Genomic DNA, 19,423 nt, shown 5'->3' with positions numbered 1-19,423 from the left:
ATTTTTAAGTGTGCAGTTCAGTGGCATTAAGTATATTCACAGTGTTGTGCAACCATCACCACCATCCATCTCCAGAAATATTTGTCTCTTCACAAATTAAAACTTTATACCCATTAAACCGTAACTCCTCATTCTGGTTCTTGTTATGTATAGTAATTCTGAATTGTATCTTGGACATTATGAATGTTATATTGTAGAGACCCTGGACATTGTTATACTCTTTAAATGAGTATTGATTTTTGTTTGTTTGTTTGTTTTAGCAGGTGATTAACTTGGTCGGGTTCAAAGTGCGAACTTGGTCTCTTTGGTGCAGCTCAAATTTCAGTTCAGTCCCTTTATTCCTGGCTGTGCTGCGCTGAATCCACTGTGGGCATGTGTGGGTCAGGGGTCAGCCAGAGACTCAGGCAGAGTTATTCACAGATTCTGAAGCTCCCCCACCCTGGCTCTCCCCTTTCTAGAATTCTTCCTTAACTTTCTAGTATCTCTAGTTTTCCTGAACTATGCCCTCTACTTTCTTAGGCCAGAAGGACTCTGGGTTTCCTTCTGGAGTTTTAGCCTCTATGCGTAGTGCCAACTATAGCCTGTCCTCAGGATAAAACCCATAAAAGCAGGGAAATTTACTCTGTGCCACTCCCTTTTTCCAAGTGTCAATTCTCCTCCAGAATCTTCCTGCTTTTCTTTATTCTTCTGAGACTTCCGGCAGTTACTGATTTTTTGTATTTTTCCAGAGTTTATAGTTGTTCTCAATGGGAGAGTCAGTCCTGTAGGAGCTAACTCAACCATACTGAAAGCAGACTGTTGACTAATTTTGTAAATTTTTTTCTATACCAAGTAAAAACATTTTGAGATATTAAAGAAATTTATTATTCAATTATTCCTTAAGCATACAAATGAACACAATGTGCTAAACCTTATAAAAATCAACTTAGACATTTTCCATAACTAAATAATTCAATAAATATTCTGGAAATGCTCACTGAGGTATCTAGACCACAGGGAAGTCAAATCTACAAATAAATATCAGGACCTCATGGCAAACCAGTCCCTGAATACTGTGGCTTAGTCTCCGTAGTTCAGTTTTAAAGATGGTAACATAAATAAGTACAGAAGATAATTTTTTACATTTAGGTCAAAGGAATCATTTTAGTCTCTGCCTCACATCCAAAGGGTATGAACCATAAGACCTAAAAATGCTGTCAAGTTGATGGTGCTAGAAATCATTCTTTAATGCTAATTTTAACTTAGCAATTCTCTCAAACCCCTTTTCTTGAGAAATGAGAAACTGCAGAACAGAGCACAACTCTACAGGACACCTTTATTCATCTGTTTTTATATTTAATCATTTAAAAACAATGAGTTATATAAAAATATATGTGAAAATTTGGTATATTTTATAAACATCTCTATGTTTTCACCAGCTGGTGGTGGAGTCTATTGTGGTTATCTAGAAATATAATTCCAAAATATAAAACAGAACACTTCAGAAGCTGGGCTCCAAAACTTCAATAATACCACTCAAGAAAAAAAATATTTGTGCGCAAACTATGTTGTCTTCAAATACACTGGATAAAAAGATACGGAAAACATTCTACAATTTCTGAACAAAGAGTACTACATTCCATTACTGGTTATTTACAGTTACAAAGATGAGGGCCAAAGACAGAACCTTCATGTAGTTTTGTAAGACATAACTACTTTCAGTCTTGATTAACATATTAATTTTGTATTATTTTTCTTTTATAATAATCTTTTTTTTTTTTTTTTTTTTAAAGATTTTATTTATTTTATTTTTTCCCCCCAAAGCCCCAGTGGATAGTTGTATGTCGTAGCTGCACATCCTTCTAGTTGCTGTATGTGGGACTCGGCCTCAGGATGAACGGAGAAGTGGTGCCTCGATGCGCACCCGGGATCCGAACCCGGGCCACCAGCATCGCAGCGCGCGCACTTAACCACCAAGCCACAGGGCCGGCCCTATAATAATCTTTAAGATAGATTTAGAGTGGCCAAACCAGACAGAAAGTCATAACGATCATAATATTCTAGGTGTTATATTGACTTTCATTATACCACATGGATTTAGTGAACACTGGGAGTGTGAGGCTAAAATAAGTTTTTATCAATAAACAAGAAACTCAACAGCAAACAGGTTTCCTTTCATTCACTCAGTTTTTAAAAAGTAACTTATCACATTAAGAAATGTACATGACACTTGAAAACGATTAACTGATTCCTTTCAAAGACTGACCTAAAATGTAAAGATAAAATCTAAATATGGAAAGATTCTCAAAATATTCACAATTATTCGGTCATAAATCTTGTACACCAATCAGCAAGAGTTACAATAATACAACTCATATCACAATTAGGGATGAAGACAATCCCAAAGCATACAAGAAATGAATTTGAGGAGTCAACCTGAAGATTCTGAATGGCCAACATCAGCTACTAGAGCACGAGTGTGGCCTGTGGGTAGGCAGAGAAGGCAGGAGAGAGAGATACATACAGCAAATACAATAAGGGAGAGATGAACACTGATGGGAGAGGAAGAAGAGAAAGAGACACAGACATTAGACTGTAGTGGTGACGTGTGTGTGCACGCGCACGCGTGTGTGAAGGGGTGAAGGATGTCAGAAAGATACACAGGCAGAGAGAGTTCTGGAGAGGAGGGGGACAAAAACAAAGACAGAGAGACGGAAACAGAGAAAAAAAAATCCATGGAGGCAAAGTAAGAGTCAGAGAGAAAGGAAAAATTAGAGAGAAACAGAGACAGGACATGGAGTATAAAGCCTACTCAGAGGCGTAGCTGCAAATGAGTAAGAATCCTTTTCCAGTCTCACTGATCAGGTTAAGTCCTCCACCCATGGACAACAGCACTGCAGATACAGGAAGAAGGATGGGAAGTCCCTATTCTATACACGGAAGTGATTCCATGTATCTTATACATAGAGGTGATTCCTCTTACCAACAGTTCCTCAAAGAGTCAACGGATTTAAAAAATGAATATTCTAAACCTGCAAATCTGGTAAATTATACCACAATTAAAAAATATTTAATCGTTTCCCCTTCACCTGGAGGACAAGGTCCAGAGCACCTGCAACTCTGAGTCATGACCTTGCCTACCTTTCCAGACTCAGCTTTAAGTTTCTTGAAAGCACCAAGCTGTTCCATGACTGACCCTCTGCTCTCCTCTTTCCTTATTCTGTGCAGTAAACCACTGCTTACAAGCCCTTTCAAGAGTCTTATCCTTTATGAAACTTTGTCTGATCTCTCACCTCCTTCTACTTCAGACTTGCACTAACTTTCTCCTCCGGAGTTCCACTGTATCTCAATACTTCTATTAGAGTGCTTACCATATATTATTTCATTTTTTATCTGTTGTTCTCCTCTACTAGACTAGAATGGCATCTCTTTGCACCCCTATCATCTAATGGACAGACTAATGCATGAAGAGACCTTAGCTGCTTGATCAGAGTAAAGAAGAAAGCAGATATCACAGAGGTAGACTAAAAATTAGCCTCTTACCTGTTTGGAGTTGGTTAAATACAATTTTGCTCCGAGATTTAAAATCTGCAGTTTTACCAGATCATCTTCACCAGTGAAGTTTTTAGCCATCTTCCTCAAAACATCAGGGGCAATTTTAGGAACTCGTTCACAGTTTTCTCCAATTAGCCAAAGAATACTTGCTCTAGCCACAGGAACCTATATTAGAAGCACATTACATAGTTACAAATAAGATAATCATACTCTCTTTAATATTAACATAGAAAAGGCTTTCAATATATCAAGGTTTTAAGTCTATTAATTCATTTAATATATATCCAGGAAGTGCTCTTATATTTACAGATTTTGTCCGGTTATCAAAAAATAAACACACAAAAAATCACATGAAAACTGATTTCAGAGATAATATCTTAGAATAGATTCATAGAGGAAAAACTATCTGTGTAGAATCTTGATTCTATCAGAAATCTGTAAATTTGTGCACCAAATCTGGCTGGCTATGCCCATTTGTTCATGTATTTACTGTTGCTGCTTTTATAGGAGAGGTGAGCAGTTGCAACAAAGACCATAAGGCTGAAAATATTTACTATCTAGCAATTCACAGAAAAAGTTTGCCCACCCCTGCTCTAGGGCACTGGTTCACAAACCTCGATGCCCATAAAAATCATCTACGGTTCTTACTAAAACTGCAGGGTTTTGGTAAGACAGTATTCTACCAAGACAGTATTCTATAGTGGGGCCCAAGAATCCACACATTACGAAGCCTCACAGATGATTCCTGAGACGGGTGGTCTGTAACCCATGTTTTGAGAATCCATGGATAATAAAGAAAAAGGAATAGATCCATTAAAGACTATGATTCCAAATCAAAACTGTTATTGTCCTCTATGTATTTGCATCTACCGCATTGGAAATACATAAAACTGACAAGATCATCAAGGTCTGCTTATAAAATCATGAATCCAGGTCTATTATTTGATCATCAACCAAAGAAATAAGAATAAGATAAATCTGTCCAATATTGCATTTGGCAATATATATTTTTTTAAACAAAGTACATTTCAATAAAATTTGTTTCTTAAAAATAACTGCTTTGCTACAAATTGGAAACCTTCCATCAGCACCATTAAGACCAACATTTTAGAGTATGTAAATTAGTTTTATTACTATTTGTTTACCTATATTCTCCCCTATTCCAAAAGGAATTTGATGGGGTATGTAAATTAGTTTCTGTGAACATTTTCACCTAGTATAGAAAATTTTCTTTTCACAATAAATGAAAAAGCCAATGACTATCACTAAGAGGTAGCATCACAAGACAATATTCCTTTTATGAAATCTTTTTCTAATTCCTCAAATAAAGTCCTAATATTTTAATCAGTTGCACAACTGTACATAGTATGACTGTTAAAGAAGAAAGTGACAATAAGGACCTTTGTGCAGCTAAAATTTTATCACAAAACCCACTGTCTCAAATTCTTTCAAAACATCCATTTTATGAAATAATATAAAATTGTTAAGACACTCCTAAGTTGTATCTTTCACCAGAATCAGAATGAGGTCATCAAAAAAGCTTTAAAATCAAAGTATATATTTTCAAATATCATAACAGCATCATCTTTAAATTAATATTAGAATAAGTATAGTAAGAGAAGAAATCAGTATACTTATGTAATAAGTATAAGTACTAAATAAGTAATAAGTATAATACTAAATGCTATTACAAATCTATTTATGCAGTAGGATAAAACTGATATCCTTACTATATACTGATTTCTGGAAAGAAAGAGGTTATTTCTAATGTTCCAAAGGTTACAATGCATTAAGACCTTACTCCCAATCTATTATTTTAAATTGGGCTAACACACAGTAATTGAGTGGTACATTAAATTTTCCAGTATGAAGCAATTCAAGTTGCCTGCCGTAATGAAAGATACCTCTAAATAAGAATATATGGGCAACGTCAGACTTCAGTTATGCTAGATTTATTTTTCTTAAATATTTTATTATATATTGCTAGTATAAAAATTAGAATTCTATGGCATATCACAATGTATTACCCCACTTTAACTAATGTTCTTCTGGTAACACACTTATAATTCTTTTTTGCAATTAAAAAGACAATCCCAAAAAGTTTAAAGAGATTGTTTATATTCCTATTCATTAATATACCCAGAGTGTTTAAAATAAGAATATTTAAACACTCTAAACATTCATAATGCATATATTTCAAGGAGTTGAAAAAGATTAAAAATCAATAAATTCTAATGCTCACAAGGAAAATCTCAAGGTGGTGGTCGTGTCAGATAATATTCAGAGGTTCTAAAACTGAGGTAATAAAATTTCCAAGTAAACATTTTAAAAACTTAGAAAACTTCTCCACAACAAGAAATAATAGCAATATAAATATATTTATACCAAACTTTTGGTGATGGTATTTTATTAAAAAGCTTAGGAAACTGACAACCCTAATGTTTCCATGCATTTGGCTGGAATCAGAATCATAAGATTTTCAGACTCCAGCCCTCCCTTTCTCTTCCGATTAAGTTATAGGGCTCTCATTTGTACATCACTGATACTACAAATCCATAGCCACTACTTTCAAAGATTTGAAGCAACTGAAAAAACAGCAAGTAAGAAAATTAGTCACTTTTTGTTCTCCATGGTCTTTTCAACCACAGAATAAACAGGAACACTGAACTCAAACCAACCTAATAATACACACGTAGGCATATGATATAATACTTGCATTATGAACCTCTGCTTTCCACTATTTTCAAAGACAAACTGGATTTAAAGACAAAATGACTTTGCTTGATTCTTTATTCTAAACACCCTGAGTAAGTGGTTAAGTGCACTTTTTAAACCTTCTATCCAGAAGGCAGTTTCCACTGCCATTTTAACCCATTAACTTGCCTGCAAAAACAAATCATGATTCCTAGCTGACCTCAGCAGTTATAGAAAGACATTGAGAAAGATTTTACAGATCACTCCGTAAGCAGGTCAATTTAAAAGCTATTGTGATGGGGCCGGCCCCGTGGCTTAGCGGTTAAGTGCACGTGCTCTGCTACTGGCAGCCCGGGTTTGGATCCCAGGGGTGCACTGACATACCGTTTGTCTGGCCATGCTGAGGCAGCGTCCCACATACAGCAACTAGAAGGATGTGCAACTATGACATACAACTATCTACTCGGGCTTTGGGGAGAAAAAGGGGAAAAAAAAAAAAAAGGAGGATTCACAATAGATGTTAGCTCAGGGCCGGTCTTCCTCACAAAAAAATAAAAGTTATTGTGTTTTAACACCAGCCCACTGTACAATACAAGAATGTAAAGTAAATCCTGCAAAAACACCAATTTTATTTATTTAAATTTGTCAAAGGCAAAATCAGCAGACATCTAAACAAACTGCATACAAACAGTAAATCAGATCCAGTATTCTGTATCTGGACTCAATATGCATTAAAACTGAAGTCTGAATGAAGCTGGGGTAACAGGGCAAGCGTGGCGGACTTGTGAAATGACAGGCGTTCACTGACGCACCTGGGCAAGGAGCACATAAAGTGCTATTTCAATATTACTCAGTGGTCTTTACAGAAGATCTTTCAATTGTTCTTTTATAATATGAAATCCTCATCCATCTCGTTAAACATTATGTAAAACCCTGACAGAACAATCCTCAGGTAGCATGCATTTTATTTTGGAAGAACTTTGCTCCAAAAGTAGTATTTACTACAAATGAAGGATATTCCAAAAGATAAAATATTCACAATCGGGGGCTGGCCTGGGGTTCCCGGGTTCAGATCCTAGGCGCAGACCTACACACTGCTCATCAAGCCATGCTGTGGCGGCATCCCACATACAAAATAGAGGAGGACTGGCACAGATGTTAGCTCGGGGACAATCTCCCTCAAGCAAAAAGAGGAAGATTGGCAACAGATGTTAGCTCAGGGACAACCTTCCTCACCAAAAAATCTATATATATATACACACAATCAGAACATATAAGTTGACTGCACTATCAACATCTATTCAATCTGAATGAATTTTAAAAGTAGAATTAATTTAAATTTTAGTTTTAATATTTTCAACTCTGCCACTTACTAATAACAAATGGCATCAAAGTCTTGAATACAATAAAAATCTATGTTCTCTTTTTGTAAAAATTACATAGCTAACATCTATTGAGCTCTTAGCACGTGCCTGGCACTGTTTTCAGGTACTTTACCCAATTTCCTAGTCAATTATCACAAAAGCCCTAGAACCCATTATCCCTACTTGATATATGGGGAAACTGGGGCACGAGGGGGTTCAGAAACTTGCCCGACATCTCACAGCTTGTCAGTGGTAGGCCAGGACTGGAACTCCACGTCTGAATCCAGAGATCACCATGGCCACTGGGCAGAGATAAAGTGGGAGTGCCATACAAGAAAAAAACCAGCCAGCAAGGCAAGATGACTGGTTCAGACTGATCATGTGTATCATGGAGACAAATAACTTCACCTCAAAGGGCCTCATTTATTCATCAATCAAATGAAAGATTATTCCTTTGCCCTGTTCTTCTGCAACATTGTGCAATGGCTCCCTTGTGGCCACCTGCGGCTTCCCCAAGAGCCAGCCTTTCCAGACCAGGATCCTCTTCCTATCCCTGCACGCTTGCACGTCGGTATTTTCCCACTTTCTTCTGCCTCCTGTTTTATGGATAAGGTGGCCAGGGTGAGAAGACGTCTGGCTGTTACTTTTGTTCCCTCTCCTCCTGGAGGGTAGATGAGCCAAGGATTCTGCCCTGATAAAGTGGCTTAGGCACTAAGGGAAAATATGCTCAATTTTGTCCTCTTGTCCTCTGACACTGGTCAGATCGGCTCTTGCTAAAATCACTGTGGTTTAAGGTATCACCCCTGGATTCAGGGTGAAATAGGTAGAGACTCAGGAAGAGAGAGGTCTGTCTCATTTAAGGCTCTCAAGCTAAGCTTTCCATTTTAGAATCACTTGCCCTCATTTAGGGGCTGGCTCAGTGGTGTAGTGGTTAAGTTTGCACACTCTGCTTTGGCAGCCCGGGGTTCGCGGGTTCAGATCCTGGGTGCAGACCTACACACACCACTCATCAAGCCATGCCGTGGTGGTGACCCACATACAAAATAGAGGAAGATTGGCACAGATGTTAGCTAAGGGCCAATCTTCCTCACACACACACAAAAATATTCAACAGGTGCTTGGTCAGATGAACAAAACCCTGTTTTCTTTTCCACGTGGCTATTGTTCTTATGTGAATAGCTTTCTTGACTGTTTGGAGCAAAGAGATTCTGGGGATTCACTCACTCCCCTTTCCTGTATTGAAGCTGTTGTCGGCTACCTCCCTCCCTCACCACCGTTTTCTGGAGTGGCTTGTACCTCCACTCCCTGACCATTTTCCCAGTTCTGCATCACAAGCTGTCTTGCTTCCTTCTTCCTTGCCCCACTTCAAGCACTTCAGCTCCCTCAGATGTGTTAAGTAAATAGTAACAGCTCATGTTACCTTTACAGGCTCCAAAAGTTCAAATTTTTGCTACAGAGTTGCATAAAGTTTTCTTGTAATTATCTTAATTTCTCCTGTATCACATTCGCAACTGGTCTACTTTTGTTTTCTCTCTTTATCTCTACCAGAATCAAGAAGGGTTTTCTACGTTATTGTCTTTCCAAAGGACCAGATTTAAGATGTATTTATCAATTTCAACTATGTATTTTTTTGGTATTTTGTTTTACAAAATCAACTTTCATCTCTCTTAGGTTTTTATACTTTGTTTCATTGTTCTTTTTCAAATTTCTTAGGACAAATTCCAAATTCTTTTATTTCTGGTCTCTACTTTAAAAATGGTGGCAGTGATAGCTTTAGCCATGTCCCACACATTTTAGAATAATGCATTTTCTTTTTCTATGTTTCATGAAAAGCTTGCATTTTTTCTTTAAACTTTTTCTTTGATCTAAAACTATATTTCTTACTTCACAACTGGTCTGGTATCCTTTTAAATTATTTAATATTAATTTTATTGCTTAATGTTAAAAAACATAAAATCTTTAAGCTTTCTTTATATCCAAGTATATTCCTGACTTTTTGTAAATGTTCTATGGATATGCCCATAAAAGTGGGTATTATCTGTTCAAGAAACATAAAGTTTTACTTAAATTTACTAAATCAAGTATTTATTCTATTATTGGATTTCTCTATGTCCTTACTTCTACATCCTTCTTAAAATCTACTAGGTACATCTAGTACGAGAGAAATAACTAGTCACCCACCAAAATGCATTGTATCAGTTTCTCCTTGCATTTCCAATAGATTTTTCCTTTACATATTTATTTGGTTGGCATATTTTTATGCACATATAGGTTTATACTTCTTAGTTTCTTTGTAAATTTGCCTTTTTTTCATTTTATAATGTTCCTTTTTATCTTGTTAAATGCTTTTAATTAACTTTAAGTCTTACTTTCCTTGTCACATTCACTTAATATCTCTTTCCTTACCTTCTTATTTTCAACCTTTACCACTTTGATTAAAGTGTTTTAATTCTGAAAGTCCTGTAGCTAGCTTTTGTTTTTTCACTTTAATTTGAAAGCCTGTCTTTTCAGGAGAGAATTTAGTCCATTCATATTTAGAGTCGGATATATTTGATTTTTACTCTTCCATCTTACTTTAATATTTTTAAAAATTTATTATTTATTTTAGATTTCTATTTCCTTTTTTCTCTTTGTAAATTTGGAATTCCCACCATACTTTTGTATTCCACTAATGGTTACCTTCTGACAAAAACAAGCACAAATACAAAAAACAAAAAAATTGTCTTTGTTATATAGATCCGTAAGAAAGTATTTACTTGGCTAACATTCCAACAACTGCTGTAGAGAAAGTCAAGGCGATCAAAAACATCCTTCTAGCCCCAGACAGCGATACAGTCAAATACAACAAATTTTTCTTCCAGGAAAGTCTGAGGATTGCCTGATATGGATCTCACATACTGTCATAGGTTTTGTGTATAAGCAGCCACAGTCACCAAAAAGCCCTAACACTTCTTGTAATCATCTCTCCCTTTCTAACAAGACCAGAACAAGTTTACTAGCACAAGTTTTAACTAAATTCTGCACAAGATATTTGAGAATACAGAATTCCTCATTCTTATTTCCTTCTCATAATCAGACACAGATTTCTCCACCATTTCTTATAAACAAGATATTAACTATTTCCCCATGAAAACCCACTGTTTTCACCCCAAGATAATATGTTTTCACCTTACTACTTTTTTAACACAAGACGAGAATATTAAAATAATTTCACCTCCTTCCACTCTCCTCCTCCCAGGAGACCTTCAAAACATTTTTATTCTGCCCCAATCCCATCCTACCCCTAGGTTTTCTAAGATCGTTCAATATTTTTAGTTCCAGATTATTAGAATTTCCCTTATATTAATGCCCCTTCTTCTTCAAGAGTTCTCATTGAGCACTTTTGCTAGACATTCCTAGTCTATTCCTATACATTTACTTATGTGCATAAATACATACATATCCTCGTGTCCGTATCTCTATTTGTTGTTTTCTCCTATCTAGAGTGTCCTGCTTTGGTTCATTAGTCATTGGTTAGAAAACTGGTTCTTCCTAGAGAACGTACCACTTCCCTAGGAGGTTTCTAAATATGTGTAGGAGTATTTGTGCTTGTTACAATGACTAAAAATAATACTGAAATTTGACGCTCGGTACACAGAGATGCTGGATGTCCATCTCAGGACTTGAGGAAGGAGGTTTATCTTCTCATCACCCATCAACACATCACTGACAAATAATGTCAAACATCTGTTCCACATTTGGGCAAACATGGACCATGTCAATCTAATGCCCAATTTGTCAATGATTTTAGGGAAGCAAAAGGAAACAATAATAATAAAATCCTAGCCAGGTCAGTGAGCAGGCAAGTGAACTGAATACAAAAAAGACAGACTAGAAATGGAAGAGAGATATAGCATGACGTATTGGTTAAGAGAGCAGACCTACTAGCTATGTGACCTTAGGCAAGTTACTTAACTTCTCTGTGCCTCAGTTTTCTCTTATGTAAAATGAGAATACTAATAGTACCTGTCTTGTAGAGCTGCTATTAAAATTAACTATTTATATTTTTAAGGTGCTTAGAATAGTGCCTGGCATATGATTAGCACTACAGGAGTTATGTTAAATTAGTTAAGTAAAATATAAAAGTGGCCACAAGAATGCTTACTAAATTTAAACCTTATCATCACGTTTGTCTTCTTCAAAAACATTAAATATAGCCATGATCATAATAACAGCTTCCACTGAGCGCTGTTCTAAGTGTTTCACACACGCTGACTCATTTGTTCCTCACAACAGCTCTGTGAGGTTATTAGCATTACTGTTCCTTTTCTATAGACGAGAAAACTGACAGAAGTCAAGTAACCTGCTTAAGTTCACAAAGCTAGTGAAAGGCAGAGACTAAATTTGAACCCAAGTCATCTGTTTTCAAACCCACTTTTTTAAGCCCTACACCTCTCATACACGAACTTTATGAGAAGTTCTGACTTTATTAATTAACAATAAGAGCAGATATAAGACAAAGGAACTCTCTGATGAGAGATGTAGTGGAAGCTTGGATGCTAAGTGACTCCTGTGAGTCTTATCCTTAGCTTAAGGATAAATGTATAACTGCCCTGCAGGCTTTAATAACACCCTGAGGGAAAGAAAATTTTGCCACTGGAGATATTAAAAACTGGTCCTGACTGGTAGGCTCCAAACCTTACCATCCTTACCTCTAACTACACAAATATGATCCTTGGAACAGTCTGAGAGTACAGATTACCCATCTCCAAAGAAGGAAATAATATACTCTCCCTAAACTACAACCCTACCAGTTATAGAACATTAGTTGTCAAACTTCAACCAATATTCAAGGCACAGGTATAGTGAAAGGCAAACACAACGGAGAAGAGTTTGACAAAAAACCAGACAGAAGCCATGGAGAGAGAATGTTTCAAAAGGGAAGAAGAGGCCAGTGAAGTCAAATGCTAACAAAAGATCAAGAAAGATAAACAGCAAATTATTCACTGGATTTAATAAGGAGTTAGTCAGTGACCTTGGAAAAGGGAGAATCAGTGGAGTGGTAGGGAGTCAAATCAGACTGTGATGGGTTGAGGAGTGAGTCTGAGGTAAGGAAATAAAATTCTTTTCAGATAATTCTTTCAAAAACTTTAGTTTTAAAAGGAAGAAGAGAATAAAATAGGACATAAATACTGATAACAGCTAACACTTACACAGTGCTACTATGTGCCAGGCAATGTTCTAAAAGCTTTATGCACATTAACTAATGCAATACCGACAACAATACAGGTTCTTCTACCATCACCATTTTACAGATGGGAGAAGTCAAGTACAGAGATTTTAATGTAAGGACACAGAGCTGGTAAGAGGTGGAGCCAAGATTAATATTTATTTTTTAATTTAATTTAATTTTTAAACATAATTTCAGATTTATAGAAAAGTTGCAAGAAGAGTAAAAAGAATTTCTCAATACCCTTCACCCAGATTCCCCAAATGTTAACATTTGACTACATTTGCTTTAGCTTTCTATGCATACACACACATTTTGGTTTCTGAATTAATAAAAGTTGTAGACATACCCTTATACCCTGACATACTTCAGTATAAACTTCCTAATTAAGGAATGCTCTTACATAACCACAGTAAAATTATTTAAAAACCAAGAAATTAAACACTGAACCAATACTATTATCTAATCTACAAATTTTATTGAGATTTTGCCAATTATCCCAATTATAAACTCCCTTATAGCAAAAGCAAATCCAAAATTACGTGTTGCATGGAGGTGTCATATCCTTTTAATCTCTTTTAATCTGAAAAAGTTTCTGAGTTTTTCTTTCCATTTCATGATACTGGCATTTTTAGAATATAAGCCAGTTATTTTGGAGAATACCCTCATTTGGTTTTGCCTCATGTTTCCTCTTGATTAGATTCAAGTTGTTTGCTTTGGGCAGGAATTTAACAGACTTGATGGTGAGGTCTATTCAGTGTATCATATCAGAAGGCACATGATCCCACCGCTGGCAGTGTTAACTATGTTCATTTGGTTCAGGTAGTGTCTGCCAGGTTTCTCCATTGTAAAGTCAAAAGTCATCAATTTACTCTTTGTAATTAAGAGTATCTTATGAGGCTATACTTTGAGACCGTGCAAATATCCTGTTACTACTCAAATTTTCACCTTCTAGCTTTTGGCATTTATTAATGATTCTTGCTTGATTCAATTATCGTTGTGATGGCAGGCAAATGGTGATATTCCAATTCCATCATTCCTTCTACGTTAGCTGCTTTTGCATTGCAAGGAAGAGCCTCCCTTTCTCCTCTACTCATTCATTCTTTCATTCCAGTGTGGATTCAGAGGTTCTTACCCTAGTCAATAGGAGATAATCCTTTTACTATCATTTGTTTTGTTGCTCAAATTAGCCAATGGGAGTCCCCTCAAGCTGGCTCTTGCGTCTCTATCATTCTGTGAGCACATCCTTGCTTTTTTGGCCCAATAAGACATTCAAGATCATCTTGTTCTTTCCTTGCCCTAGCTCTGAAATCAGCCATTTTCTCTAAGGAGCCCTGGTTCCTTTGAGTGGTGAATGGAATTTAAAAACCAAGGTCTACCAGAAAAACGAATGCAGTACTACATTCTACAACATGCATGAACCTTGAAAACACGGTAAGTGAAAGAAGCCAGACACAAAGGACCACTTATTGCATGATTCCATTTATATGAAATGACCAGAATAAACAAATCCATAGAGACAGAGAGTAGATTAGTGGTTATCAGGAGCTGGAGTAAAGGGAGGATCAGAAGTTTGAGGAATGGGATTCTTTCTTAGGGATAATGAAAATGTTCTGGAATTACATGATGGTGGTGGCTGCACAACCTTATGAAAATACCAAAAACCACTGAATTATATACTTTAAAAGGGTAAATTTTATGCTTTGAAATTATATTTCATTTAAAACAAAACAAGATCTGGGCACTAGGTGTACTCACTGGTCTGGGGCATTCTTGCATGTAGGCCCTCTCAAAGGACAGCCTTGGGAAACAGATGTTTATATACTCATATATGCATTCAGAGGTGTACATGCGAACATGTGTAGACACACACACATCCAGATATCTATATACAAAAACCCGTGAAGTTCACACTGACATCCCCACTGCCAATCCAGCACTGCAGTGTTTATTGTATCCTGTCCCTTTATCAGATTTGTAATTCCCTTCCACAGCAGTGTGGGATCTTAGAACCAGGATTTGAATCCAGACTGTTCAGCAGCCTTAACCACTATACTTTAGGATGTCTATTTGCTTTAACAGAACTGTAGTTTACTGAGTAAAGTTCATTTGAATTCAGCAAAGATCTCCTACTGGTACTCACAGTGATGCTGTCCAAGAGTTTGGCCATATGTTTAATGATTTCACCGTGTTGTGCAGGTTGCATTTGCAGTAATTTCTTAATAACAACTACACTTTCAGCAACAACTATTTCTGAAAAAGACAGAGATTATTCATATTTAATATGTGTAATTCAATTCAAATGCATTATCCTTGGTGAAATGTAAATTTAAATTAGCAAAACAGTCTATATGCCTTAAATGACCAGGTGAAAACTATAACCATGAGTGTACTTTCAAGTTTTTGGGGTGAACCTCTATCTTAGGTAGAAGAGTACACTTTCATTCCTAACCTCTGTTGCTGTCTCCTAGCTTCTGATAGCCCTTTTAATCTCTGCTTCTTGAAGTCAGAAAAGCAAAGCAAGATTAGGTTATGCAATCACCATAACGTTCAAGTGTCTTTGGCTTTTAATCATAGCTCTCAAAAACTGTTCTTTGATTCCTACCAAGTATACAGTGGCAATGAAACACCTACGATCTAAATTAACATTTTTCCAATTCTAAAGAAAATAGCAAACTAAAAAAGAAAAAAAAAACTCCTTAAGTGATATGCTCAAAAAAGTGAGTAGAAAGGATCAGTAGTGGTAGGAACGGTGTTCCTATAGCAATAGCATGGACTTCAGAGCCAGAAAGAGTGGGACTGTGAGCTGGATGGTCCCCATGTGTCCCATGAAGCCACTCTCTGTCTTTCTTGGCACAACTCTGTGCCCTTAGAGGCTGACCTCTGTGGACTGCATCAACCAGACACCCTTGCCCCTGGCCTCCAGCCATGTTAGCCAACAGGAAGTACCAGCAGGAGATCAGGGGGCGGGAAGAAAGAATATTCTCCTGGCTCTCTCTCCTGCCAGGCCTTCTTGGCAGTGCTTGCATTCCTCCACTGAAGGTTTAGTTCCTGTGAGTGGCTCTCTCCCACAGAGTCTGGTCTTGCTCCCACTCCTCATACTCTCCTCCCTTCAATTCTAGAATAGTAAAGGCTTCCCACTGTTGGGAGCCCATCAGCCTCAGGGTGCTAAATCATACCTTGTTGGTTTCCCTTAATCCTGCTCACACCTTATAAATAGTTTCTTCATTAAATTCTCTTCAACTGTCCCTTTTAAGTGTGTCATCTGTTTCTTGCCAGGACTTAACTAACATGGTAATTGGTACTGGGAGTGGCTCCAAGAAGCACAGCCTCAAACTGGGATTCTCAGATTGAGTTGTCAGACTGAAGCGGCCAATTGCTGGTCCAGAGTTACGTTTCTAGTGGCACCAGTGAAGAAGTGTAATACAGCTAACAAGAGCATCAAGCCTTATGGAATGAATCTTATGTAAACAATTGTTAACACTACTGATGCCAAAGAAATAAGATAAAAATTTATATACTTAAATATAAATTTTATATAAAAATATTATATAATTATAGTATAAACTAGAAATACCATGATTTGTGTTCTGTTACTCTTTTTCCCTGAAATATATTTTCTTATCTAGCTCCCTTTAAGAATACAAGCAAAATTTTTACCATTCTAATCATTATTAAATGTGCATATTTCAACCTATATACCTCTTTTTCCATGGGAATGACAAATTAATATTTACATAATGTTTTAGTTTATAAAATGAATAATACAATAACAATAACATATGGTAGGTACCTTATTATCATCATTTTAAAGACAAAGAAAGAGAGATGTATTGGAATTATATGATTTTGTCCAGAATTCAAACTCAGAACCAGAATGTACCATTTTATCTCTAATGTTTTTTGTTACTATGAGCAGGTATTACTTTTATAAAGACCACTTTTTGGAGCTATGAGAAAAACAAAGACAAATCAGAAGGAGACCCTGCCCTCATCAAAGTTACACTCTAGTACGAAACACTAAATGGTGATATAAGTAATTACTATGCAAAGTAAAATATGCTAAGTGTGGTTTTAAAGAATCCATTGTATAAAAATCTATATTTTTAAAACATATTATTGAAAAAGTAGCCTAAGTAAGAAAAAAATGCTGTGTAATTTTAATTACCCACATGCAGAGGCAAGATCAGCTATAGCTGAAATATATCTTTGGCATTATTTATCTTGTGGCACTGTATTAGTTTCCCATTGTTGTTGTTATAGATTACCACAAACCTAGTGGCTTAAGTAACACAAATTTATCATCTTACAGTTCTAGAGTCAGAAGTCAATATGAGTCTTATGGGACTAAAATCAAGGTGTCAACAGGACTAAGTTCTCTATAGAGATTCTGGAGGAAAATCTGTTCTTTGCTTTTTCCAACTTCTAGAGGTAGCCCGCATTCCTTGGCTCAAGGTCCCCTTCCAGCAACGGCATCACTCCAACCTCTGATTCTGACATCTGACTTCCCTGGTCTCCCTCTTTCCCTTATAAGGACCCTTTTGATTACATTCGGTCCACCCAAATAATCTCCCCATGTCAAGAATCTTAATCACATCTGCAAAGTCTCTTTTGCCCTGTAAGGTAACACATTCACAGGTTCCAGACATTAGGACCTGGACATCTTTGGCGGGGCCGTTATTCTGCCTACCCAGGTGCCTTCCCATTCCCTTCAGGTAATTGAACTCTACTTTTCCTTTATGGTACCTCCTAGTTTTCGAAGACCTGAACATTGTGGTGCTACTCCACCAAAAGCACAAAATGATCCTATGTCCTGGACCTTTCCTAGCTTCCTCCTTGTACTCAACAGAACTTACTGGTCCTCTCTGTAAGAAGTACAGCCTATTTTTTTAAATTTAATTTTATTTTGGTAATTTTATTTTCACTTAACATGAAATATACCCTCAACAAATTTTTAAGTGTACAATACATTTTTGTTGACTATAGGTACCATGTTGTACAGTAGATCTCTAGAGCTTATTCATCTTGCTTAACTGAAACTATGGCCACTGATTGGTAACTCTCCATTTCCCTTTTCCCCAGCCCCTGGCAACTACCCTTCCACTCTCTGATTCTATGAATCTGACTATTTTAATACCTCATATAAGTGGAATCATTCTGTATTTGTTTAGCATAATGTCCTCAAGATTAGTACAGTCTACTATTATCCTCATTCTACAAATGAAGAATCTGAAGCACAGGGAGAGCAGGTAATTTATCCAAGATAACATTAACAGTCCAACATAGGTAGTCTACTTCCGCATGTAAGCAGACAGCTGGCAACAGAGTAAGTGACCAAGATACAAGAAGACTATAATAGACTTGTTTTATTTTATTTTATTTTATTTTATTTTATTTTATTTATTTATTTATTTTTGTGAGGAAGATCAGCCCTGAGCTAACATCCGTGCTAATCCTCCTCTTTTGACTGAGGAAGACCGGCTCTGAGCTAACATCTATTGCCAATCCTCCTCCTTTTTTTTTTTTCCCCAAAGCCCCAGTAGATAGTTGTATGTCAAAATTGTACATCCTTCTAGTTGCTATATGTGGGACGTGGCCTCAGCATGGCCTGAGAAGCGGTGCGTCACTGCGCGCCCGGGATCCGAACCCGGGCCGCCAGCAGCGGAGTGCGTGCACTTAACCACTACGCCATGGGGCCGGCCCAATAGACTTGTTTTATAGTACTGTCTCCCTCCATTAGATTATGAGCTCTTTAAAGGCAGGAACATGTTACAGGCTGAATATCTTATTCATCTATTCAACATTTACTAAATACCTCAACTGATTCAGGTCCTCTATTAAATGCTTATTGAATTATATAAAACTAAACAAAACAAAAAATAGTCCTCCTCCCCAATCCTTTTAGCTTATAGATGGTAAGAAGGTTATTCAGACAAGCAAATTTTGCAAATATGTTACCTAAAGTAAATTACCTTAGGGAATTAAATTATCCCAAGTCAACTGAAATGCAGATTTCTCCTAAAGGTCCTTAAGAAATTTTTTTCTCAAATTAATCTTAGGTGGTGAAATTGGACTGTTCTAGGGCAAGCTTCAAGTCTGCCTAGAAAAGTCTTCCCCATACCAAGAAGGAAAAAGTCAACAACATCAAAAAAAAAAAAAAAAAAAACTACAAGTCCAAGAAGAGTTTATTAAATATATGTAAAAACAATGGAGTCTAAATGTTGTCCCTGAGGTTTTAAGATACATTATCTGAAGAGACGATGAGGTATCCACATTAACATAAAATCAAAAAATCACAGATCCTCAGAGCCTCAAAAAACCTTACAGATTCTAAAGAAACTAAGGCCTCATTCATAGTATTTATTTCTAAGAGTAGATCCTTTAATAGAAAGAGACAGGGGCTCTGTTGTCAGCATTGGCCATTTTATTTTATTTTTATTTTATTTATTTATTTTTTGGCAGGGAAGACAAAAGCCTAAACATTAAAATATCACGGTTTAAATTAGTAAATCCTATCTTTAAGAGTGATTATAGATTATATTATTCTATTATCTAATTATTAAATAATCTAGTCTTCCCTTAAACAATCTATTCTTCCCTTAAAAGTGTTACAGGAGTAGAA

At 36.5% G+C, this 19,423-nt stretch overlaps 1 protein-coding gene across 2 annotated transcripts in view; it reads right to left on the bottom strand.

Annotated features, from left to right (window-relative positions):
• Positions 1-19,423, bottom strand: part of AP3B1 (adaptor related protein complex 3 subunit beta 1) — a 254,487-nt gene that overhangs the window by 109,539 nt on the left and 125,525 nt on the right. For both annotated transcript variants that reach the window (XM_004420431.3, XM_087430137.1), the window contains exons 14-15: positions 14,945-15,054; positions 3,523-3,699 (exon numbers count right to left, since the gene is read on the bottom strand). In XM_004420431.3, the coding sequence (XP_004420488.1) occupies positions 3,523-3,699; positions 14,945-15,054 (287 nt within the window). The remainder of the gene's footprint in view (positions 1-3,522; positions 3,700-14,944; positions 15,055-19,423) is intronic.

This window comes from Ceratotherium simum, chromosome 4 (genome assembly GCF_057802395.1).
Source record: "Ceratotherium simum simum isolate JZ-2026a chromosome 4, ASM5780239v1, whole genome shotgun sequence".
NCBI lineage: Eukaryota > Metazoa > Chordata > Mammalia > Perissodactyla > Rhinocerotidae > Ceratotherium > Ceratotherium simum.
The sequence above is the reverse complement of the archived record's forward strand: the minus strand, read 5'-3'. Positions and strand labels throughout refer to the sequence as shown.